Below are 24,075 nucleotides of genomic sequence, written 5' to 3'. Positions count from 1 at the left end.
AAATGCGTAGCTGTAGCTTGTTAGTAGAAAGCAGCAGTTTGAAGTTTGTCTTAATTGATTTCTCTTGCACGCGTAGTCAGCGCCACCTACTGACATACAACTAGAAATGTCAGAAAGCTATACTCGTTAATCTTACTTTATGTAAGATTTGATCTTTGATCATAATGTCCTTGACCTATTAGTAGTAAATAAAAAAAATGAAAAGGCTGGAAAATAGATGATAATATTTCATATTCAACACATCAGTGCAAGGAGTGTAAAATAGTCACATAACACAGTTAGCAAATTATACAAAAAGCCCATGAGACAAATTCATTAGATTAAAATCACCAGTTATGAGGAGTCCTCCTCTCTACACTAAACAGAGGCACTGCACGGGGAGGGCAAATGTGAAGAAGGGCCTAACAGTGGACAGGCCATGTGTCTCCTTCTGCTGAACTCACACACACACACACACATACACACACACACACACACACACACACACACACGCACACATACACATACACATGCACACACATACACATGCACACACACGCACTCATGGACGGAGGCACGCACACACACACACACACACACACACACACACACACACACACACACGCACACATACACATGCACACACACGCACTCATGCACGGAGGCACGCACACACACACGCACATGCGCACACACACACACACACACACACACACACACCATAGGCAGTCATGGTCTGGTGGTAGAGAACTGGTTTTGTGCCCGGAGGGTCGTGGGTTTGATTTCCAGACCTGAGGCCATGACTAAGGTGCCCTTGAGCAAGGCACCTAACCCCAACTGCTCCCCGGGCGCCGGGCTAGGGCTGCCCACCGCTCTGGCCATGTGTGCACCACAGCCCCCTAGTAATCACTAGTGTGTGTGTGTGTGCACCACAGCCCCCTAGTAATCACTAGTGTGTGTGTGTGTGTGTGTGTGTGTGTGTTCTAACTGCACAGATGGGTTAAAAGCAGAGAACAATTTTCAATTGAAAAATCACAATTGACAAATATGGCACATTTACATTTTACCAAGTCACACCACCCTCCATATACATACCAGTATATCAATGGGATACTGATGATTAAAGGAGGAGGAATTATACACTGATGTAACATATTTTTCATGCTAACAAATAACGAGGAAATCTTCCTGTTTTGTACCATGAGGCATTTATTTACAGTTCAAAGGGAATAAATGACAAGTTCTTTGTTATTGTATATAGAGGTTTATTATATTTATTTTTAACATTGTGTATGAGGCGTTGAAAGTGCAGCATATGAAACAGTACAGAAGAACTGTGAGGAGCATCTTTCCATCATCACTGTGTGTCATTGATGGTCATCATGCTCACAAAGTCCTTGTAGAAAATGACATTTTTGTCGGGATCAAGAGCTGCAGAGAACATTTCCTCTGTTTACTCTTGGGTAAAGGGCTCCCCTGATTAGTGTGAATAAAACTGTGCTTACCAGTGTTTTACAGGCAAATTCAAAATATCTAAACCACATTAAAACACTGAGAAAATGTGCAGTTAACCATTTTGAAGTGCGACACAGAGGCAGAGAGGCTCATCACACATGTTGCAGGTGATGAGGGTCAGTAGAATGATAAACGTGTTGGGAACAGGGATGAAACGAAACTGAACACACACTGGCGATCCTGAGTCATGTACATTATATTCTATTCATGCAAGAACGTATGTTTTTATATTGTAAACTTATGCTTTTGAATAAGTGAAATATGATTTTACCCTCTTGCATCAAATATTTGGATAGTTCTTCTGGTTCCAAAAATCCCTTTTTCTGCTGATCTAGAACCTAAGGAGGGTGTTCAGGGTAGATTAGTAATTACACAGAAAACATATAAGCTGAAGTATTCATAGCAATGACTGTAGATGAGGTCCAGTGTGAAGAAGGCTGCCATTAACGTAGACATTAATGCACTCGCAGTGCATGAACACTAGAACTAGAGTTTCTAGATCTAGTACATGAATGTGAATTACCTCAAAGGCCTGCAGGAGCATATCATCAGGAATGGGGCGAAACCTGAACAGAGGAGACAGAACAGAACCGGTTATGCAAATCTATTCTCCCACATCAAGGGCATTGCTAGGATTTTTTCAATTCGGGGTTCAGGGGATTCAGCCAATCCACAAATTTTTTCTTCATTAAAAAGGTCAGGATTGAGCAGAATGTTAGTCAAGAATTACTTTTTCACCAGCAGCAATCAAGCACTGTCCTGGCTTTAAAATATATGTAGTGTGGGTTCTGAAATGAAAGTGGTGCTAAAGTATGCAGTTTTAATAACCATGCAACATGTTTGGGGCTGGCACTGAAACACTCTCCTGAAACTCACCCCAGAAAACACCTCATTCCACATTACAACACCATATATATATATAGTTAACACTTAAAATACACCATATCTAAGTATTTTCTGTGAAGATAATTGAAATCATCTTTCTTAGAGATTTGCAACACAACATGACACACACAACACACACACACTCACCACATCTCACTGGGTGGATACTAAATGATATAATGAATATGCCTTGTGTACAAAGGTAAGGCTCACATGAACAGGAGCTAACAAGTCAACTAATTACAGTTATGTAATAAGGAATATCACTCCATTCTCTTAAATGGAGTTATACATGTTACAATAAACAATAATCAATAAATGATCAGATTCAGATCTACTAAAACATTATTCACCTATGCTTTCAAATGGCTGGGTGATAAAAATCAGCAAACCTTTCTTGCAAAACCTACTTTACTTGTTCAGGTAATTAAAACCTACTTTGTTGTTTATTGTCAATGAATCACTGAAACAAGTAAAGTCTTGCTCAGACAGATCTCGGACAAATTATGCTCCAGTAAGAGAAACTCAGTAGTCACTGAGAGTGCATGCAGCAATATCGGTCCACTTTAATTTACTGTGATGAGCTTCACATAATGGATTTAATGCTAATGGTGCTAAAACGAGAATCAAGCATCTACTGGGAAGAGTTCAAATGTGAAGTTTCATCCAATACCAAGAACATATCATTTCATCAGTACACTCTGGGATCATATAAAATCACAGTGAATTAGGCCTTGTCTTACTTGTGCTCCATCAAGACCTTGGTCATAGTCGGAAGGAATTTCTCAAAGCGGATATATCCTGTTGACTCCTCCTCCTCAACCTGTTAAAGCAACTACACATCACCTTCAGTATACACCAGATCTCACTACACAGCCAATAAAACACTGTGGTGGCCTATAACTTATAATGAAATATTCTACACAGACAAAATAACACTCTGACCTCTGCAATAATGTCATGCAGTTCAGCTTCAGTTGGAAAACAACCAAGGGATCGAATAATGGTACCAATTTCTCTAGGAAAACAAGAAAAGGACACATTTAGAGAAATAAAGCAATAAAATGTAATGAACGAGAACTGTGTATGTACAGTGCAGTAAATGGGGAGTTTGTACATTTAGGTGGAGTTTGTCATGAATTAAACCTTACCTGACATCAACCGTGTGATTGAATTCATGATCAAACACATCAAATGCGTTGCTGATCCTCTTGTGGACCTCAGATACAATACCTTCTGTAAAGGACAGTAGAAAATTATCTTGTTAATCCAAACAGCTTGACATGCCTGTTGTAACGAAGTGGCCCAAGGTTCGTTTAGGTGTCGTCAGGTCGAATGTGATGCTAAAACTTTTTTTTTTTTTTTTTTTGAAAATCTCATATTCATACTATATTGAAAAATAAGTGTTTTTGTCATTTTATGATAGCTCCCTACAATTAACTTTCAGCCATGAAGATTTCAAATATAACCTTTCATGTATAACCTTTGTTAAACTCCGTCAGGTAACTGGTTTGGTAACTGGTTTGGTGGTCAATCTTGCACTGGGATCTTTCAGGTTGTTCTTAAGTCAGATAACAAGTTACTTAACATGTGAACCATTAGAATATCTGCACGTCACATTTAGAGGGAAATGAAGTTCATTAGCAAAGTAAAATATAAAATAGTGTAGCCAACATATTTTATTGTTTATGTCAACTTTATGCTCTAAAATGAAAATGCCAGTTAGCCAGCCAGCTAACGTAGTTTAGAGTCCTGCACGGGTCCGATTTTTGAGACCCGTACCCACCCATATCCGCAGAGTGGCTATTTCAAAGTTAAATCCGTACCCGCCCGGACCCGTTAATATTCTACCCGTTACCCACCCGTGCCCGTGAAAAATCACACAAATCGAAAGTATTCCTATAGAGCACTTTATTTTTCAATGCGCCTCTGAAAAAACGTCAGTACAACACAAAATAAAATAAAAGGTTGCTGTGCAGGAACAGTATGGCTATTCCTATCTAAAATTAGCAACTGCAAAACGAGAGGGAACAAATGCCAGTATAACAACCAAATAAAATCGCATAGGTTCACAAATCTATCCTAGGATACTGTGCAGGAACAGTATATCGTCCACAGTCCCAGGTTTGAGCTGCGTTCTGCGCTCTTGGATCACAAATCCTAAACGCCAAGTTCTCTCTCGTCATTTTTCCTTGTTCTAGCACGGCCACCCATTTGCTTTGTAACCACCTAGCGAGCTACAATAAATGCCCGGTACTGTGTTATAACCAGCCTCTGCTCATGTTTCCGCTGGAAAAGAACCGAAGTTTGGGTATTACCCCAGAACAGCTGAAGAGTAAAGTTCAGCCCGCTCTGGCCAACGGAGCTACGGTATAAGTAAGCTCCCCTGAGCTTCGCCACCACCATCGGGAGGCGCTAATCAGGCAAAATGTAACACTATGTTCATTACGTAGCAAATAAAAGCCTACTAAAAATGACCACTTATTTAACTTACCCGCCCGCATACCCACCCGTAAAATTTCGGTATGTGTAAAACCCACCCGTTTCAGCATCTATTTGCCCGTACCCGTGGGTACCCGCGGGTACCCGACCCGGTGCAGGACTCTAACGTAGTTACAACCCTGTAACATTAGCTAACAGCACTATAGTAGCTTAACAACTTGTGTTAGTTAGCTAGCGTATGCTAGTCAGTTAACGCACGTTACTGCACGGCGCAGAATATCTGGTCACGTGACCAACAAAGACACATTAAGAACGTTCACGTCGTTTGATACCTGCAGAGTCTTTATCTCCCGCCATGTTTGACGCTACAGCTGGTTGCTAAGAGACAGAAACGTTCACTTCCGTTCCGCGAAGCTCGCGCGTGTCCGTCATCAGTGATGGAAGTGGCTGATTTACAGAATATAATAGATGAAGAGAGTGACGGACGGCGGAGGTCATCTCCGTTTATTCAGCGCTGCACTGATCACAAGAACGCGCCTAGGATCATAGGTTTCAGCCAACAGAGTAGGTATTTGATTCCATTTTGTAACCGATGGTGTTTCTACCATGGCAAAAAACAAGTCTACACAGCTAAAATAAATCTGATCAACAAAATGAAAGTTATAAGAGGATGTTTTTCATGACAGAGCACCTACCTAATATACCACAAGAGAGACTGTGTCCTACAGTAACTGACCAAACGGTCCAGTGATGACTCCGCCTTGCTGACAGTGTTCTCACTGCTTCAGCTTCCCTATTGAGTTAATAATAGCTCAGCTAGGTATGAAAATGTTTCAATTTTACCTGAGTATGGGCTTCAATTACAGTGATCCTAAACCTCAGAAAAACAGATCTATTGAAGCTCAGTTAAACCTGAGATACAGCGACATCTAGTGGCAGATAATGATTTTTAAATGATAATTTAATTTTTTTTTAGATTTACATTTAACTTCAGGTTAACTTCAGACTTTACTACAGATTCCAACAACACAGCATTTAAATACACTGTATACACAATATGGAGCTGTATTTCATTCAGATTTATGCTTATGGGTAATTTCTCAACTACAGTTCAGCTAATGACAGCTCAGTTGCCCCGTGCTATCAGCTCGGGTTGGATGCCTGTGTTTTTACCCTTCAGACAGAGACCTTCACTATAAGGTATCCTGGGACTGCTGCTGTAAGTGCTTTGAGATGAAGGAGTGAGAATGCAGTTATGAATGTCCTTCGGTCCTTTATTGTTACACAGACTAAGGTGTGTGTGTGTGTGTGTGTGTGTGTGTGTGTTACTATTGGTTAACCCTTATGAATTACCTCTCCTATTAATGATTGCCCTAATTATTGGCCAAGCTTATTAATGACCACCCTTATTTTCACGTTTATTAGTGTCTGTCCTTTTTAATGACCACCCTTATTAATGGCTGTTAATGGTGTTTTGATCACATTGTAGGAGTGCAGATTTATTCACTTATTTATTCGCATTGTTTGCTTATGTCACAATGAGATGTTATGACAACTCAAAGCTTATGTGTCATAGGAAGCAGTAAAATTACATGCAGTGCAGACACACAAGGTAGGAAATACATGTTGTATATAACCAACCTTTGATGTGACCAAACCTCTAAATACGTTTCTTTTGTTTTTATAAAGCCATGCATTGACTCTGTATGAGGCCCTACTGACTTAAATAATACTGTTTTGTAGGAAAAGCCTTCAGTCATAAGCATATTGCCGTTTCGGTTTTGTTTTGTGTTCAAGACAAATTTCTTTCATGAAAAATGTATTTTTGTAGAGGTCTGACTAGTTTTGTAGAGGTCTAAAATAAGTTGGAGAGGTCTTGCTAGTGTAGAAGTCATACGTATGTTGTAGAGGTCTGACAAGTTTTGTAGTCATCATACATATGTGGGTGAGCGAATACTTTTGGCAATATAGTGTACTTCTATGCCAAGTCTTATTCTTGTTATAAGCAGTAGTAGTAACAGTAAGAGTTGTAGGCCGGCTGTTGCTGTCTTTCTTTGCTTTCTCTTTTCCCTTCTCTTTGCTGCTTGTTGTGCTTGCCTAAACTATCTCAAATTGTAAAATTGTACTTTTGTGACTTAGCGTGGAGTCCTTGTTCCAGTTCATCTAAATGTGGTGCTGGAGGCTTTGGAGGAACGTGGCATTTAGCTCCGCCTCCTCCAGTGCTCCAGTGTCTTCAAGCAGGTCCTGTAGAGAAGTATAACAGAGGCGCGCTGGGTGTTGCAGCTTTATTGTTTCAGTAGTGAAAGAAACGATTAGCGATGTCTGGAAGAGGGAAGGGTGGTAAAGGTCTTGGGAAAGGAGGCGCTAAGCGTCATCGCAAGGTTCTCCGTGACAACATCCAGGGCATTACTAAACCCGCCATTCGTCGTCTGGCTCGTCGTGGCGGTGTCAAACGTATATCCGGTCTGATTTACGAGGAGACCCGTGGTGTGCTCAAAGTGTTCCTGGAGAACGTTATCAGGGACGCGGTTACCTACACCGAACACGCCAAGAGAAAGACCGTCACCGCTATGGATGTGGTTTATGCTCTGAAACGCCAGGGACGCACTCTGTACGGATTCGGAGGTTAAACGCTCAACTCGACACGAAACCAACGGCTCTTTTAAGAGCCACCCATATACTCATTTAAAGAGCTGTTTCATGCGTTTACTGGTAACCACAAGCGTCAATTACTTAAACGCGCACAGAGAACGTTTTGTCCGATTTTGCTTTTTGAAGGTACTTTTATTAAAATTATGGAAGGGTCCATACACAATCATTGCAAAATCCATAATGTCAAACATTACAATATTAAAACAGCATACGCTTTATACCATTTCATTTTATAGGCTACATGAATTCTGTTACTTGTTTACTGTTACATGAACCCCCAGATAATTTCTACACCATTTATCACACACAATGTCCGACGTTGCCGTGTACTACAACAGTTTTAAAATGCACGTTGTAGTCTCTGAATCCTAAAACATTTAAATAAATGGACATATTAAATAAATGGAGACGCTTTATGACGAAATAATGCAATGAATCTGCATTATTGAAACTAATGGTAAATAATTTTGACATTATGACATTATTTACCATTCCTTGTCTGTTCTAATTATTTTAAGTCGTCTTATTTACTTTATTACATTACTCTCTATTTTAATAAATTGTCATTTTATTATATTATTTTATGTTTGATTCCTTTTTTTCTTTAGGTTTTTTTTTAATGTTTTTATTTATTTTGTAAAGCACTTTGAGTTTCATGTATCTATGAAAGATACTATACAAATAAAGATTTTTTTTGTAATGATAATCAAAGTTATGACCTAGCTAGTTTAGAACCACATCCAAAGAATTTTAGTATAATAAAATGATAAGCTAGAAATTCCTTGCGCAAGCAGAACTAAACAGATTTTGATGCTCTATCATAGTTTTCGTTTGAAAGTTGAAGGCAGAAATGGCTGGGCGGGATTAAGAGGTAAACGCTACGGCACAGTGGGGTGGCGGAGCCACGATAGGAGGTCCTGTCATAGGAGGGCTTGTTTTTGACCAATGATGCTTAGTCATGAGCGTGGAGGGAGGGCGTGACCTAATTAGACTACCAAACTCTTAATGTAGGAGGTGCTGGAGAGTTGTTGTTCATTCAACGGTGTTTCACTCATCACCGAGCATCATGCCTGAGCCAGCAAAGTCTGCCCCGAAGAAGGGATCTAAGAAAGCCGTGACCAAGACGGCCAGTAAAGGAGGCAAGAAGCGCAGAAAGACCAGGAAGGAGAGCTACGCTATCTACGTGTACAAAGTCCTGAAGCAGGTCCACCCCGACACCGGTATCTCTTCCAAGGCGATGGGAATCATGAATTCTTTCGTCAATGACATTTTCGAGCGCATCGCTGGTGAGGCTTCTCGTCTCGCCCACTACAACAAGCGCTCTACCATCACCTCCAGGGAGATCCAGACCGCCGTGCGCCTGCTGCTTCCCGGTGAACTGGCCAAACACGCCGTGTCTGAAGGCACAAAGGCCGTCACCAAGTACACCAGCTCCAAGTAAATGGCCGAATAGTGCGACTTAACCAACCCAAAGGCTCTTTTAAGAGCCACCCACACTTTCACCCAAAGAGTTTTTCCCTTAGGAATGTGTTTGCACAATAATTAGATTAAAGCTATTTCTGTCCTGTTAATTTTCCCACGTGCTGTGCTTTGTTGGGCAGCCTAGAATGTATTTTATGTTGTGTTCTATAATGTATATGATCTGTACAACTTTGTATCCACTGCTGTACGTTTTCTTAGCATCTCAGCTTGTGTGTGTGCGCGTGTTACATTTACATTTATGGCATTTAGCAGACGCTCTTATCCAGAGCGACTTACAAAAGTGCTACGTAGTTGCTTGGAATCTCCAAGAATAGATAGTCCTGAACACAAGGTACTCTAAGCTGGACAAACCACTAGACGAAAGTCAAATGATACCTAACAATTATATCTGAACATACTAGTGCTGTCAATTCCAGGTGCCGCGATTAAAAGTCCTCACCAGGATTTTGCTCTGGCTTCCTGGATTGTATTGATTCCACTAATTTTACCTGGATTGCTAATTAGAAAATCTAGCAAGCTTGAGCAAAATCCTGGTCAGGACTTTTAATCGTGGCACCTGGAATTGACAGCACTAGAACATACACATCACCTGAGGAAAAAGACAGTAAACAATACCTGTAACAAACACCTGAGGAAAGAGACGATAAAGCACAATAGACGAAGCATAATTATGCAAAGTGCACTTGAAAGAGGTGGGTCTTCAGTCGGCGTCTGAAGACAGCAAGTGACCGATGTTCGGACACACAAGGGAAGTTCATTCCACCACCTTGGAGCCAGGACAGAGAAAAGTCTGGATGCTTGTCTCCCATGTGTCCTGGATGATGGAGGGTCAAGACACCTGCATGTTGACGTGTGAGAAAGGAGAATATAATATACTGTATGGGGAGACCGGGTGTTGTAACATGGGGAGAGTTGTAACACCATCAATTCCACCGATCATGGATCAGATATGAGTCATATGATCATTCCGGTATTTACCCAATTACTCCCTGATCACACATGGTGAATATCAAGGATGGAAACAGACACATGCAGATTCCATAGAGAAAAAAATGAGGTGAAAGAATAAATTTCTGAATCAAGACTTTATTTTTAGTTTAGTACTTGTGGTTTATCTGCAATAGTATAAGAATTATATTACATTGAACTATTACATTAATTGTAGTAGGTAAATTGTGATGCATTTTGCCTTGTTAAGTTCAAATCCCCTTGCTAAAACAGCTAGCTAAACAATGGCTGACAGGGGTGGGGTGGGTTGTAACACAGCTTTTAAAAGTGTTACAACCATCACCTTACATACAACTAAGAAAACATTATTGAATTTAATTATTTTACAGAATGCCTAGGCAGTGTAAAAGAAAGACTGACATGAAAGACAAATGTTTTTTCTTAAAGCATCTGATGAGGTCACAAAGAAGGGCAAGTCAGTCAGATCAGTTGTGAAGGCACATGGTATCTGCCATATAACACACACACACATTGACATTGTTTATTATTTGACATACATGTTCTTTACACAGGTACATACATATTTTTGAATAAGTTTGTTCTAGTACACTAATTTACACACACTCAAACAAAACAGAAAGTGGATATAAGTTATGGTCAGTCACAGAGAGAGAGACATTGTTCTGGGTTGTTCTTTCATTATTTTATTTACATTTTGAAGCATATTGCATGGTGTGGCCTCTGTTGTTGCATCTTTTGTCTATTGTGATATTTGAACTGAGTTTTGAATTGGTGCCATTTGTAGTAAACAAATGTGTGTACTTTGTATAAAAGTTTGAGAAGTCTAGCTCAAGAATTCAGTGAGATAAAGGTTCAGAAGCAAAAAGTGTTACAACCAAACCCAGTCTTCCCCAATTATATATAATTATAATAATTAATATTATTTGCCCACATATGTCCACATTCTGGGAGTGGTAATACAGAATTGTAAACAGGTTTGCAATAATATTACCCAATATAATTGGCAAGGAACAGACGTGTGCAATTAGGGGTCATCATATGAGGGATAAATTGTGTACATTAAAGCATCTGTTGTGTGAAGGAGAAGAGAAAAACTACTTTATTGTGGGCTTGGACCAGACGAAAGGTTTTGGTCTTGTGCAAAAGGAACATATATGAAAGGTTATGGAGTAATTTAGAGTACCAGAAGCACTGGTTAATGATAAAAATGTTATGCCAAATCAAAGGTAGAGGTTAATGTTAATGGTGTTTTGACTGAAGCCTTTGAAATGCATGTGGAATTATTTGTAATTTACATCTAGTAAATTTTAGGAAATATATGTATTTATAATAATACATACTATAAATATGAATAGCACTTTTCAAACACAACAGCAATTGTAAGAACACTACAAAATACAAAAGGAAACATACAGACAAATTGAAGAAAACAATTTTCTGTCTGTCATTTAGGCTTCTGATAAATTTAAGGATTTTGCACCATCATAAAAAAACCAGTGGGGAGAAAACAGTTCAGAGAGTCCTTGGAGTAGAAACACGCCTACTTGTCTGACATACATAGACGTATGGCACTGGAAATGCTACTGGGATTTTAAAGAACTGGTAGGCTGGAAAGAGAATAAACTGACTGGAGTTTAGAGTTTATTTCGGATTTTAGAGAAACATGTACATATACATATAAACATATATATAAACACATATGTATACATACATTTACATAAAAAAGAAAGAAAACGAAAGTAAAATAATATTTAATAAATAATAATGGTTATAATGGTGAAAATAATGATAACCGAAAAATGTATAGTTTGAAGCATTAACTTATATTGACTACCCTTTTTAATCAAATATATATTTTTCCAATTGTTATTAATAATAAACTTTGCTCATCTACAGAACAATCATACATTACTATTAAAAATCAATATCAAGTTATACATATATAAAATTATTTATCTTTATTATAAGTATCTATTACCTTATTTTTAAGCATGTTTTTCAAATTTGACAAGTGAACTGCAGATTTTTATGTCCTTGTCACAACTGTTCCACAAGTTTACACCTTTGACAGATAAACATTTACTTTTCCATTAGTTCTTACTCTTATTTTTTTAAACATACCTGTTCATAAGTTTAATTTTTCCTGATTCTTGAGACCACCACTATTTATCTCATAGTATTTGTACATATGGCCACGGCCTCCTGCACCCCATGCTTGTGTTTTAGTCACACCTACACAAGGGATTTTTTAACTAATAAACACACCATTGCCACGTTCAAAACACCTCCATGCCTTTACTCAGACTCTCCTTCATAGCACACACTATGAGCTGTTAGACCTACTCCTTCATTTCTGTCAATTTCACCCCACACATCACACAAAACACAGCATGTCTTCTTAGGTGCGACAGTCGCAGGTTGCGTTTTTGTGGCAGTTGTGCAAAACGACCCGGAACTGCATGGGCTTCCCTGGCACGCAAATAAACGAGAGAGCCTTCTCTTGCCATTCGCGTTTTTTGATGCACTGCAAATAGTGTTTGGATGCATATTTAGGTCGAGATTTGTCGTGAGAAAACACAAGTACCATCTACTCACGGAAGCACAGGCACGCAGTGTCGGGCGAGTTGAGTCTACACCGTCCTCATGTGTATTTTAAGACCACAGTCCGTCGCGAGGAGGGAGGTTCACAGTCACAGATCAGTTCGTTCAGTGTTTGTTTCTCTTAGAAAATTCAAGGATGGCAGAAGTGGCTCCAGCCTCAACCGCTGCCGCGCCGGCTAAAGCGCCCAAGAAGAAAGCTGCCGCTAGACCCAAGAAAGCGGGACCCAGCGTCGGTGAGCTTATCGTTAAAGCTGTTTCTGCTTCCAAAGAACGGAGCGGCGTGTCTCTCGCCGCGCTGAAGAAAGCTTTGGCTGCTGGCGGTTACGACGTGGAGAAGAACAACTCTCGCGTCAAGCTCGCCATCAAGAGCCTGGTGACGAAAGGGACTTTGGTGCAGACCAAAGGCACCGGAGCGTCTGGCTCGTTTAAGATCAACAAGCAAGCGGAAACTAAGAAGAAGCCCGCCAAGAAAGCCGCGCCTAAGGCGAAAAAGTCCCCCGTTAAGAAGCCTGCCGCGGCTAAAAAGCCCAAGAAGGTCGCGGCAAAGAAGCCCGCCGCCGCTGCAAAGAAGTCGCCCAAGAAGGCGAAGAAGCCCGCTGCCGCCAAAGCTACCAAGAGTCCCAAGAAAGCGAAGAAGCCGGCCGCTCCGAAGAAAGCAGCCAAGAGCCCCAAGAAGGCAAAGGTTGCGAAGCCCAAGACCGCCAAGCCAAAAGCAGCAAAGGCGAAAAAAGCAGCCCCCAAGAAGAAGTAAACGTGCATGTTTTCATGTCTTGGTCTCCCCAAAAGGCTCTTTTAAGAGCCACCCACCTTTTTTTCTAAAGAGCGCTTTTCTTTAAACTAAATATTTTGTGTCGTTGGTGGATTTTAAGGTGCAGTTTCATCCATTGCTCTACATTAAGTGCGTGGACATTGGGAAGAAAAATGACAACCTAAAACATTCATCCCGTCCTAAATACAGAAATACTGTGTAGAATAAGATTCTATTTTATATACGTATGTTTTATTTGCCCAAGTGTACTTTATTAAAATGGAGAATGAAAAGTCAATACACAAGCATTTCAAGCAATCCATACTCATAACATTACGATATCAATATGACGGTAAAACAACATATATATAACTTTATATATCTATTAGGGTCCAACGAAAATCAGTTTTTCTTACTGTATCCATAGTAAACATGTTGCATTTCATTATTCACAGAAATATTGTATATAATAAGATTTTATTGTATGCTATGAATACATTAGTCTGCCTATCTCTCCTCTCCTTGTCATACATGTACGTAGCTTGAATAACTTGAGTACATTTCTACATTAAATTAAAGTGCATACATATAGAAAAACATTACGAGAGGGAGTTTTGTAGAGTAAACGCGCGTAAAACATTTTGCATCTCATTCAACATATGGACATGTACACAGTAATATTCTATTGTATGCTATATTTTTTAATTTGCCAATCTCTCCTGTCCTTGTCATACATATGCGTGTACCCTGAATAGCTTAGAAGATTTCTAAAACTTTATTCAATATTGAAATGCATATACGAAGGACAACAAGAAAAGACGTGCCACATGGAGTGTTGCAGGGGAAAGAGATGGAGGCTGGCTTTGGATGTCGACCGCTTCGGGTTGGTTATTCGTCATGCCTTCTTTAAGCCAATAGGAGAGCAGCTTATTTAGCTATATCTCCAGCGCTCTTAGAGCAGGCGTGATTATTTCGTCTTTGCTTACAGCGCTGTGGTTGACATTATGAGTGGCAGAGGCAAGACCGGTGGTAAGGCTAGGGCCAAGGCCAAGACTCGTTCGTCTCGCGCCGGACTGCAGTTTCCTGTGGGCCGTGTACACAGGCTTTTGCGCAAGGGTAACTACGCCGAGCGCGTCGGTGCCGGTGCTCCCGTCTACTTGGCTGCCGTGTTGGAGTATCTAACTGCTGAGATTCTCGAGTTGGCAGGCAACGCCGCCCGCGACAACAAGAAGACTCGTATCATTCCTCGTCACCTGCAGCTCGCCGTGCGTAACGACGAGGAGTTGAACAAGCTGTTGGGAGGAGTGACCATCGCTCAGGGTGGCGTGCTGCCCAACATTCAGGCTGTTTTGCTGCCCAAAAAGACCGAGAAGACCGTTAAATCCAAGTAAATTTCCCTTCTGTTTTCAGAATCCAACGGCTCTTTTAAGAGCCACCCACATCGACTTATGAAGTGCAACTTTTCATTCATGCAGATTTTAGTATGTGCTCTTGTCATTATTGGATGCTGCTGTTTCACGTCTAAGCATTCGCACACTTCGTTTAAATGCGCACAATCACTCTAATGTTGCATATGCACATATGAATTTATACGTGTGCATAAAGACAGACATGATGTTGCTCCTATGAACAGAATATAGGACAGTAAGCATAAACTGCTGGCAACTAATGATGAAAGCCAGCATGTTGGTACCATGATCCTACATTTCTCACCTGCTAGAGACATAAAATAACAGTGTTATACCTGCAGAGTCTGTTTTTAAGCAGATTGTATGCGAATTAAGGAGACTGATTATGGTACATTATGGGCAGAAAAATCCAAACAAAGTCTTGCCGTGAACCCGCCTGAAAAGTAGGCGTTTTTTTATGTGTGCGCTCTACGGGCCAATTGTCGAAGAGTGACGCACACTTGATTGTCCAATGGATGGTCTTCGTGTTGAAGACGCCCAATGAGCGCTGGTCGTCGTTAGGGCTTAAAAAGGACGTCCCCATACTAGGTTCTTATTCTCGTTCCTCCTTGTTGGTGAACAGTCGACTTCTGTCACTATGGCACGAACCAAGCAGACCGCCCGTAAATCCACCGGTGGCAAAGCCCCGAGGAAGCAGCTCGCCACTAAGGCTGCTCGCAAGAGCGCGCCGGCCACTGGCGGCGTGAAGAAGCCTCATCGTTACAGGCCCGGTACTGTCGCTCTGAGGGAGATTCGTCGTTATCAGAAATCTACTGAGCTGCTGATCCGTAAGTTGCCTTTCCAGCGCCTGGTGAGAGAAATCGCTCAGGACTTCAAGACCGATCTCCGCTTCCAGAGCTCTGCTGTCATGGCCTTGCAGGAGGCTAGTGAGGCATACCTGGTTGGTCTGTTCGAGGACACCAACTTGTGCGCCATCCACGCAAAAAGAGTCACCATCATGCCCAAAGACATCCAGCTGGCCCGTCGCATTCGCGGAGAGCGTGCTTAAACTGAGCGCTCGGAGTAAAAGCCCCCAAAAACACAAAGGCTCTTTTAAGAGCCACCTAATTGTTTCACTGCAAAACGAGCAAGTTCAATCAGCAGAGGAATGATTCTCTGAAGCTAAATAAGATTTAAACCAGGAAATTTGCTGTTTTCACATCTATCTAGTATGAATGAATTATTTTGATCAGCATTGCTATGTTAAGGCCTAAACCCTGACTGAAAGATTTCCTTTAACTGGTTCTGAATCAGGTATTCATGAGCTTAGTTGTTAAGCTAAAACTTTCTCAGATCTTTGAAATAAATGGCCTGTCAAGTTCAGTTTTGATAAGTGGTAGGATTACTGCTCATTTGAATGACTTGGATACATAGCAAATGTTCAGGGAAGAGTTTTTTATTTATTTAGTAAAGGATCAATTGCTATAGGGAGAATTGTTTTTGAGAAAGTGTGTAGGCAACAAATCTGGTAAGCAGGATGAGAGATGAGCCCTTCAATTTAAAATGATGTGTCCTTGGTGTCATTTCCAACATACAGTAGATTCACCATAGACACCAGTGATCGAATCCTGATACGCAACAAAATTCGCATGAAGCAACTGTACAGGGAAGCCTTGGTTCAATACGATCTATATAATGCACAACACATAATTATTATTTTTTGCAAAACGAGTTTTGTTTTTACAGTGAACAGCATTTGCTTTTGTGGACAATAAATATTGTCTTTATAGAGGTTTTGTGAATTGGGTTTTGATAAAGAAGGAAGACAACAAAAAACGAAGAACACAATTAATAACATTCCTAACCATTCATAAATGACCCATTGAATCAGAGATGTCAGGAGCAATAGTTGGTTTTACAGAACCACTGTAGAAAGATTAAGAATGAAATGAAAATTGAAGAATGAAAATTATTTTGTAATATTATCACTGTTAGTATGTTTTGTTTGTGTCCATGTCAGCAAATGTGTACATGAAATCTGAGAAACCAAGATATGACAGAAAACAAATTATGAAAAGTTATCCACAAGATAGCAGACAGCTGAACTCTTACAATAACAGTAAATCCATTAGAATAATACTGGGAGGCCTTCTCATTTGTTTACCCATCACCTTCTGTATTGTGTTCTGTACTTTGAATTGATGTTGTGTTTGAAAACTGCTAACATTATTGCCTTATTATTCTTCATTCTATGTAAAAAAAAAATCTAAAGAACATTTTGAAGTTCTATTTAAAAAATAAGGAGTAAAGGATTTTATATGCTGTGATTCTATAAGTTATGGAGGGCTGTACAAAGAATTTACAACTAATGAAATGTAACAAATGGAAATCATGTCAATGTGGGCAATGGACATTACAACATAATAGTGTGCAAGATGATTTGATGTGCTTGTAGGCTAGAGCAGAGCCTATAGTCAAATATATATTATATATGTCACATAGCCTAAGCATATTAACACAAGGCTAATGGGGGTGTGTTCAGCATGTACCCACCTTTAAAGTACCCAGGAAGGAGAAGATGGAAATATTTATTGTACATGGACCATAAGATTTAAATACCTTTCAGTGAAAAGTGTGGGTGGCTCTTAAAAGAGCCTTTGGGTTGGTTAAGTTGCACTATTCGGCCATTTACTTGTTTTATTCAGGAGTGTTTGTGTAAATTAGTGTACTAGAACAAACTTATTTAACAATATGTATGCTTAATGAACACTCTAATACAATGTACCTGTGTAAAGAATAATAATAAGCAATGTCAATGTGTGTGTGTGTGTATGTGTATGTGTGTGTGTTTGTGTGTGTGTGTGTGTTTGTGTGTGTGTGTTTTTGTCTGTGTGTTTTTGTGTGTGTGTATGTGTGTGTGTGTATAAGTGTATGAGAGTGTTGTGTGTGTTTGGTATCATAGTTTGAACATGGAAATTTTCATTTTTATGAAAAACGATCCTAATTGAACCATTACCTGTTACAAGTAAGGAACACCATTGCACTAAATATTGATAGAATAATTAGTAATGTAGTTAGTAATTAAATATTCACACTGTTTGTTAGGATTTTTTTGGTTTCAGACATCTTTTGAACAATTAAACATGCACCAGGGTTAAAGTGACCCTAAACAGTACGGCTGTTTTACAAGGATGCACATAATAGGAGGGTTAAGCTAGAGTTCTCAAACTTTTATACAAAGTACACACATGTGTTTACTACAAATGGCACCAAATGGCAACTCAATTCAAATAGCACTGGCCTCGTGAGTTGAATACATTGTGTTCCTTTGTTACAATCTACCCCACTACCAGGGTAGGTTACAACACATGCTGGGGTAAATTGTAACAATTAGACAAAACAAGCAACAACAGAGGCCACACCATGCAATATGCTTCAAAAAGAGGTTTTTGAAATAAAATAATGAAAGAACAATCCAGAACAATGTCTCTCTCTCTCTCTGTGACTGACCATAACTCATATCCACTTGGTTTTATTCAAGTGTGTGTGTAAATTAGTGTAATAGAACAAACTTATTTAACAATATAGGTTCATTATGCTTAATGAACACTCTAATACATTGTACCTGTGTAAAGAACATGGAGGTCAAATAATAAGCAATGTCAATGTGTGTGTGTGTGTGTGTGTGTGTGTGTGTGTGTGTGTGTGTGTGTGTGTGTGTGTGTGTGTTATATCACAGATACTATGTGCCTTCACAACTGATCTGACTGACTTGCCCTTCTTTGTGACCTCATAAGATGTTTTTTTTTTTTACATTTGCAGGCTCACCACTGTTAGTCTTTCTTTTTCACTGCCTAGGCATTCTGTAAAATTATTAAAATCAAGAATGTTTTTTTAGTAAGGTGAAAGAACACTTTAAAAAGCTGTGTTACAACACACCCCACCCCTGTCTGCCATTGTTTAGCTAACTGTATTAGCAAGGTGATTTGAAATTAACAGGGCAAAAATGCATCAAAATTTACCTGAGAAACTAGTTTAATGTAATAGAAGTCACATCGTTTTTTTCTGCAATAGTATAAGTACTAAACAAAAAAATAAAGTCTTGATTCAGAAATTTACTTTCTTACCTCGAAATCAGTTTTTTCTAAATGGAATCTGCATGTGCCCGTTTCCATCCTTGATAGTCACCATATGGGATCAGGGAGGAATTGGGTAAATACCGGAATGATCATATGACTCATATCTGATCCATGATCGGTGGAATTCATGGTGTTACAACTCTCCACCTGTAGTATATTAAATATACTCTCACACTATTTCTCACACGTCAACATACAGGTGTATTTGAACACACACGCACATATACTCAAGCTGAGATAGTGAAAAAGAAAACGTAGTCATGGCCTGGTGATAGGGAACTGGTCTTGTGACTGGAGGGTCGTGGGTTCGATTCCCATACCTGAGGCCATGACTGAGGTGCCCTTGAGCAAGGCACCTAACCCCAACTGCTCCCCGGGCGCCGGGCTAGGGCTGCCCACCGCTCTGGGCACGTGTGATCCACAGCCCCCTAATAATCACTAGTGTGTGTGTTCTAACTGCACAGATGGGTTAAAAGCGGAGGACAAATTTCGATTGGGGTGTAAAAATCACAATTGACAAAATATGGCACATTTCACATTTTTTTCATTTCACCACTCTTGAAAAGCCAATATTCAATTTTGATCTAAACGCCACATCCGCCGTGTAATACTGCCCTGCTTTCTCTCTTTCTTTCCAAAATGCAACAAACGCCAATCCTGATTTCCCGCAGAACGCCACATCTCCACTCATCCAATCACAGCGCACCACCACATATGGAAACATCATAGACGCGACCTGTTGAGCCGCCCGGCATTTCTTGTAGCCTACTTTGTTAAAATATATCTCGTTTTTCACTCTCAAAGTCTGCTAAAATGAACGGTTTTGATGGTATAGAGGAGCCTGTTCGTATAGCAGCTATACTATTTATGTTAATAGTTATACTATTTTACTATTTATGTCTGTAACGGGTGCGAGGGAGTCGAGGATGCAAAGACGAGGTGCATTCAAAGGCTACGTGTATTGAGCTTGACGATGGACACACTCACGGCGTCTTGAAACAGGTGTCAATCACACTGAACAGTAAACGCTCACGGCGCATCATAACACCAGTAGAATACACTAAACAGTACACGCTCACGGCGTGCTGACACGGTTTAACACACACACAACGAATGTCACGTTAAAGACGAGCACCAAACGATACAAACACACACTATATACACGTAGCCTAACAAGCACCGCGTGAAACACATTAGTCTAACGAGACAAGTGAACACACACACACACACACACACACACACACACACACACACAGACGTACATACAAAGACACGGAGAACATTAACACACGCTCGAAGGGAGGGGTTCGGGGCTGTAGCGTGACAATGTCTTGTTCGTTAATGAAATGTTTTGAAATTTGTGTTTTTAGGCCCAAGGGTCAAACTATTATATTAAGATGTACAATTTACAGTTATTTATTATTGTATTTTGCACATTTTCAGTAAAAAAAATGTTCTATTGATGCCAAAGGATATACAAGACATTTTGAAAAAAACATGGCATGGATTTATTGCGTTTTTGCGAAAAAACGAATTGTTTTTTTTAAATAAATCTTTAAATATTAAAATCTTGATTTGATTTGTTTGTGTTTTTTAACCTTAGTATGGTATTTGATAGTTTGAAACAGAAAACAGTGGTTTTTAGCCTACCACTTTCTTGCTAAAGAAAACACATTTTTACTCAAATTGATCAAAATGGATTTATAGCGTTTTGGAACCAAATTCTTCATACATGAAGAATGACTCACACTGTAGTTTTTTCCCGTTTGTGATGTCACATAAGGCCTGACTCACACTGTAGTTCTGTCCCATTTGTGATGTCACGTAAGGCCTGACACACTGTAGTTCTGTCCTGTTTGTAATGTCACATATTGCCTGACTCATACTGTAGTTCTGTCCCATTTGTGATGTCACGTAAGGCCTGACTCACACTGTAGTTCTGTCCTGTTTGTGATGTCACATAAGGCCTGACTCACACTGTAGTTCTGTCCTGTTTGTGATGTCACATAAGGCCTGACTCACACTGTAGTTCTGTCCTGTTTGTGATGTCACATAAAGCCTGACACACTGTAGTTCTGTCCCGTTTGTGATGTCACATAAGGCCTGACACACTGTAGTTCTGTCCTGTTTGTCATGTCACATAATGCCTGACTCACACTGTAGTTCTGTCCCGTTTGTGATGTCACGTAAGGCCTGACACACTGTAGTTCTGTCCTGTTTGTGATGTCACATAAGGCCTGACTCACACTGTAGTTCTGTCCTGTTTGTGATGTCACATAAGGCCTGACTCACACTGTAGTTCTGTCCCGTTTGTGATGTCACATAAGGCCTGACACACTGTAGTTCTGTCCCGTTTGTGATGTCACATAAGGCCTGACACACTGTAGTTCTGTCCTGTTTGTGATGTCACATAAGGCCTGACTCACACTGTATTTCTGTCCTGTTTGTATCGAAGGCCGTTTTAACATAAAATGGGCTTCACCCCACTTACATTCGAGATATCTGTAACTACATTACAGATATCTGTATATTTAATTTAAGATATCTCTAATTATATTTTAACTAGGCAAAATGTCAATTTGAGATATCTCCAATTACATTCTGACTAAATTACGTCATATTCACCGTTGATTTGTATGGAGGCTCAAGTTCAAGATATCTGCAATTAATTACTGACTAGTCAATTAAATTATGACTAGTCAAAAAGTCAATTACAGATATCTCGTTTTTTGTTCTGACTCATTATTCTAATTAAAGATATCTTAAACATACTCATTATTTAAGATATCTTAAACATATTTTTAGATATCTTAAACTAAGATTTGACTAGTGCAAATTAAATATCAGATATCTTGAAAGTAAGTAATGACTAGGCATAACAAAGTTAGAGATATCCAGAACTGTATTTTTGACTAGTCAAAAGTCATTTAAAAATGTCTACAAATAAATTGCAGATATCTTGAATATTTTTTATCTAGATGTTTTTTTTTTATTCCTGTTATCTTGAATAATTATTCTGACTAGTCGGAATGTGTTTGTAGATATCTTCAATAATCATTTTGTCTAGTCAATACGTCCCAGATTTACGTAGCATTTTGGCGCCAAACTTGGCACTCTTTGTATTTGCTAATATAGGGTGACCAGATTTGGGTTTCTGAAAAGGAGGACACCTTTTTTGCCGGGGTCATCGGTGTATCTGTGTTTGATATGACACAAATGACATGGTGTCTGTGTAAAAATTGCATTTATTGAACACCACAAAACAACATAGTACCTGCCGTACACATCAAGCACTCTGCCTCATATGGTTCACGACCCTGGCGGAAGCACAGGAATTTTTTTCTTTAACTCCTCCGTAAACGTTCACTTTAGTTTCGGCATTGCCGTAGAACCGGCGGACACACGTGCTTTCGCTTGTAAACACTCGGGGGTAGACTGACAGGCCCACACTTTCTTCTTCACACACACACAATATAAAGTAGATAGATTTGAGGAGAAATACGTGACTAATTTGCGATACAGAAAAACCTGGAATTAAGTGGAATGGAACGGAGTGGCAATTCTAATCACAATGCACTGTACATGTATTATGATTGAGTCAGTCGAACAAAACCCTGGACGATTTTGAAATTCCCCCCGGACATTTATTTAGGTCTCAAAAGTAGGACATGTCCGGGAAAAAGAGGACATCTGGTCACTCTAGCTAATCAGTGGTCTGTATGCGATGTCAGGACAGTCGAACTCGCATTCTCGCGTTTTTAACACTATTTTTAGTGCCGCATAATCCATACTGTTGAGCTCTTTCAAGATTGTGGCATTTTCTGTCAATTTTTTCAAGAACAGCTAACGCCATTTTACCCACCCAAAATTCCGCAGGCAGCAGTTTCGACGACTCGGCAACATCGCAAAAGGGGCGTAATGCACGTACTTCTTTAATTCAGATATCTAAAAATGTCATTTTGACTAGTCATAATTACGTTAGAGATATCTTGAATAAGAATTACGGATGTGTGACTCATAAAATGACGAATCCAGTGACGTCATCTTAAAAGCACTTGAGACGAAAAAGTCAAAAAGGCGGCTCTCACAGATGTGTTGGCCTGGTCAAGATGATAGTGAGCCTGATCACAGGATGATCCACTCCAGCCTTCTGCTGGTAAGCAAACTTCAGGGGGTCCAGGAAAGGGCTGACTTGAGGTCTGAGATGTGTCAGAACAAGTCTTTCAAGGACCTTCATGACATGAGATGTGAGAGCCACTGGTCTGTAGTCATTGGGAGTGGAAGTCTGAGACTTTTTTTGCAACAGGAACCAGACATGATGATTTCCCCAACACCTGCTGGAGGATCTCACACAGCTGAGAGGCACAGACCTTCAGGACTCTTGGGACAATTCCATGAGGGCCTGCAGCTTTTCCTGGCTTCAGCTTCTCCAACTGCCTCTTCACCTGGTAGGCGGTCACCTCCAAAGGTGGTCATTGACTACAAACGGGCACTCGCTAAAGCACGCTCAGCAAACCTAGCCTCACTGATAGAGAAAAATAAAAACAATCCTAGATTTCTTTTTAATACTATTTCCAAACTTACAAAAAATCAAGCAGGCGCAGAACCTCAGATTCCAGTAAACCTCACTAGTAATGTATTTATAGATTTTTTTGATAATAAAATAGAGAATATTAGACAAAATATAAAACCTTTTATTAGTAATACAACTGGTATGTCATCTGGTTTGGTTGACATCGATTTAAATCGCATACTGGGAGAAAAACTTGATGCTTTTCATCCACTCCCACAATCAGAATTAGAAAAAAAAAATTCTTCCTTAAATTGTGCTACCTGCACACTAGACTCGGTTCCATCAAAGTTATTAAAAGAGGTATTACCAGCGGTAACTGAACCTCTTCTAACTATAGTTAACTCATCCATTACAATAGGTCACATGCCCAAATCATGTAAATTAGCAGTTATTAAACCTCTGATTAAGAAACCAAATCTTGATCCTACTGTACTATCTAATTATAGACCCATTTCAAACACATCATTTATATCTAAGATCATAGAAAAAGCTGTTGCCCAGCAATTATGCCTATATCTGCATAGGCATCACATATTTGAAAAGTTCCAATCTGGTTTTAGGCCCCATCACAGTACTGAAACAGCATTAGTTAAAGTAACAAATGACCTCCTCCTTGCTTCAGATCAAGGTTATGTATCGCTGTTAGTGCTTCTTGATCTTAGTGCAGCTTTCGACACAATTGATCATAGGATCTTGCTAGAA

General features: G+C 39.8%; 5 protein-coding genes and 1 pseudogene across 7 annotated transcripts; 5 read left to right on the top strand and 1 right to left on the bottom strand.

Moving 5' to 3' along the window:
* Positions 1 to 1,245: 1,245 nt before the first annotated feature.
* LOC143480665 (dynein regulatory complex protein 8-like) lies at positions 1,246 to 5,318 on the bottom strand. 3 transcript variants are annotated; one of them, XM_076978452.1, is made up of 7 exons: positions 5,154 to 5,318; positions 3,531 to 3,615; positions 3,325 to 3,397; positions 3,123 to 3,202; positions 2,018 to 2,060; positions 1,766 to 1,832; positions 1,246 to 1,410 (listed from the first exon to the last, which is right to left on the bottom strand). In XM_076978452.1, the coding sequence occupies exons 1-7, from the start codon at positions 5,176 to 5,178 to the stop codon at positions 1,337 to 1,339; spliced, it is 447 nt and encodes a 148-aa protein (XP_076834567.1). In that variant the 5' UTR covers positions 5,179 to 5,318; the 3' UTR covers positions 1,246 to 1,336. The 3 variants fall into 3 exon arrangements, with proteins under 3 accessions (XP_076834567.1, XP_076834568.1, XP_076834566.1); XM_076978453.1 differs by having other exon boundaries at positions 1,278 to 1,455; positions 5,154 to 5,313; XM_076978451.1 differs by having other exon boundaries at positions 1,278 to 1,832; positions 5,154 to 5,316.
* A 1,815-nt stretch (positions 5,319 to 7,133) lies between these two features.
* Positions 7,134 to 7,915, top strand: LOC143480934 (histone H4). Its single transcript, XM_076978803.1, has one exon. It carries the CDS (start codon positions 7,140 to 7,142, stop codon positions 7,449 to 7,451), a length of 312 nt encoding a protein of 103 aa, XP_076834918.1. The 5' UTR covers positions 7,134 to 7,139; the 3' UTR covers positions 7,452 to 7,915.
* A 616-nt stretch (positions 7,916 to 8,531) lies between these two features.
* On the top strand, positions 8,532 to 8,931 carry LOC143480884 (histone H2B 1/2). The gene has a single exon (XM_076978747.1). It carries the CDS (start codon positions 8,540 to 8,542, stop codon positions 8,912 to 8,914), a length of 375 nt encoding a protein of 124 aa, XP_076834862.1. The 5' UTR covers positions 8,532 to 8,539; the 3' UTR covers positions 8,915 to 8,931.
* A 3,681-nt stretch (positions 8,932 to 12,612) lies between these two features.
* LOC143480589 (histone H1 pseudogene) lies at positions 12,613 to 13,613 on the top strand (annotated as a pseudogene).
* A 654-nt stretch (positions 13,614 to 14,267) lies between these two features.
* Positions 14,268 to 14,757, top strand: LOC143481222 (histone H2A-like). The gene has a single exon (XM_076979164.1). It carries the CDS (start codon positions 14,278 to 14,280, stop codon positions 14,662 to 14,664), a length of 387 nt encoding a protein of 128 aa, XP_076835279.1. The 5' UTR covers positions 14,268 to 14,277; the 3' UTR covers positions 14,665 to 14,757.
* A 303-nt stretch (positions 14,758 to 15,060) lies between these two features.
* LOC143481220 (histone H3) lies at positions 15,061 to 18,071 on the top strand. The gene has a single exon (XM_076979163.1). It carries the CDS (start codon positions 15,320 to 15,322, stop codon positions 15,728 to 15,730), a length of 411 nt encoding a protein of 136 aa, XP_076835278.1. The 5' UTR covers positions 15,061 to 15,319; the 3' UTR covers positions 15,731 to 18,071.
* Positions 18,072 to 24,075: the final 6,004 nt, after the last annotated feature.

Source organism: Brachyhypopomus gauderio, chromosome 17 (genome assembly GCF_052324685.1).
Source record: "Brachyhypopomus gauderio isolate BG-103 chromosome 17, BGAUD_0.2, whole genome shotgun sequence".
Lineage (NCBI taxonomy): Eukaryota > Metazoa > Chordata > Actinopteri > Gymnotiformes > Hypopomidae > Brachyhypopomus > Brachyhypopomus gauderio.
The sequence above is the reverse complement of the archived record's forward strand: the minus strand, read 5'-3'. Positions and strand labels throughout refer to the sequence as shown.

What these genes read in the sequence shown, in the direction of transcription:
- LOC143480665 (XM_076978451.1), bottom strand. Translation starts at nt 5,178, where the DNA reads ATGGCGGGAGATAAAGACTCTGCAG. An exon ending in TGCATGACATTATTGCAGAG is followed by an intron (nt 3,203 to 3,324) that starts GTCAGAGTGTTA and finishes TTGCTTTAACAG; the next exon opens with GTTGAGGAGGAGGAGTCAAC. An exon ending in AAGGTCTTGATGGAGCACAA is followed by an intron (nt 2,061 to 3,122) that starts GTAAGACAAGGC and finishes TCCTCTGTTCAG; the next exon opens with GTTTCGCCCCATTCCTGATG.
- LOC143480934 (XM_076978803.1), top strand. Translation starts at nt 7,140, where the DNA reads ATGTCTGGAAGAGGGAAGGGTGGTAAAGGTCTTGGGAAAGGAGGCGCT.
- LOC143480884 (XM_076978747.1), top strand. Translation starts at nt 8,540, where the DNA reads ATGCCTGAGCCAGCAAAGTCTGCCCCGAAGAAGGGATCTAAGAAAGCC.
- LOC143481222 (XM_076979164.1), top strand. Translation starts at nt 14,278, where the DNA reads ATGAGTGGCAGAGGCAAGACCGGTGGTAAGGCTAGGGCCAAGGCCAAG.
- LOC143481220 (XM_076979163.1), top strand. Translation starts at nt 15,320, where the DNA reads ATGGCACGAACCAAGCAGACCGCCCGTAAATCCACCGGTGGCAAAGCC.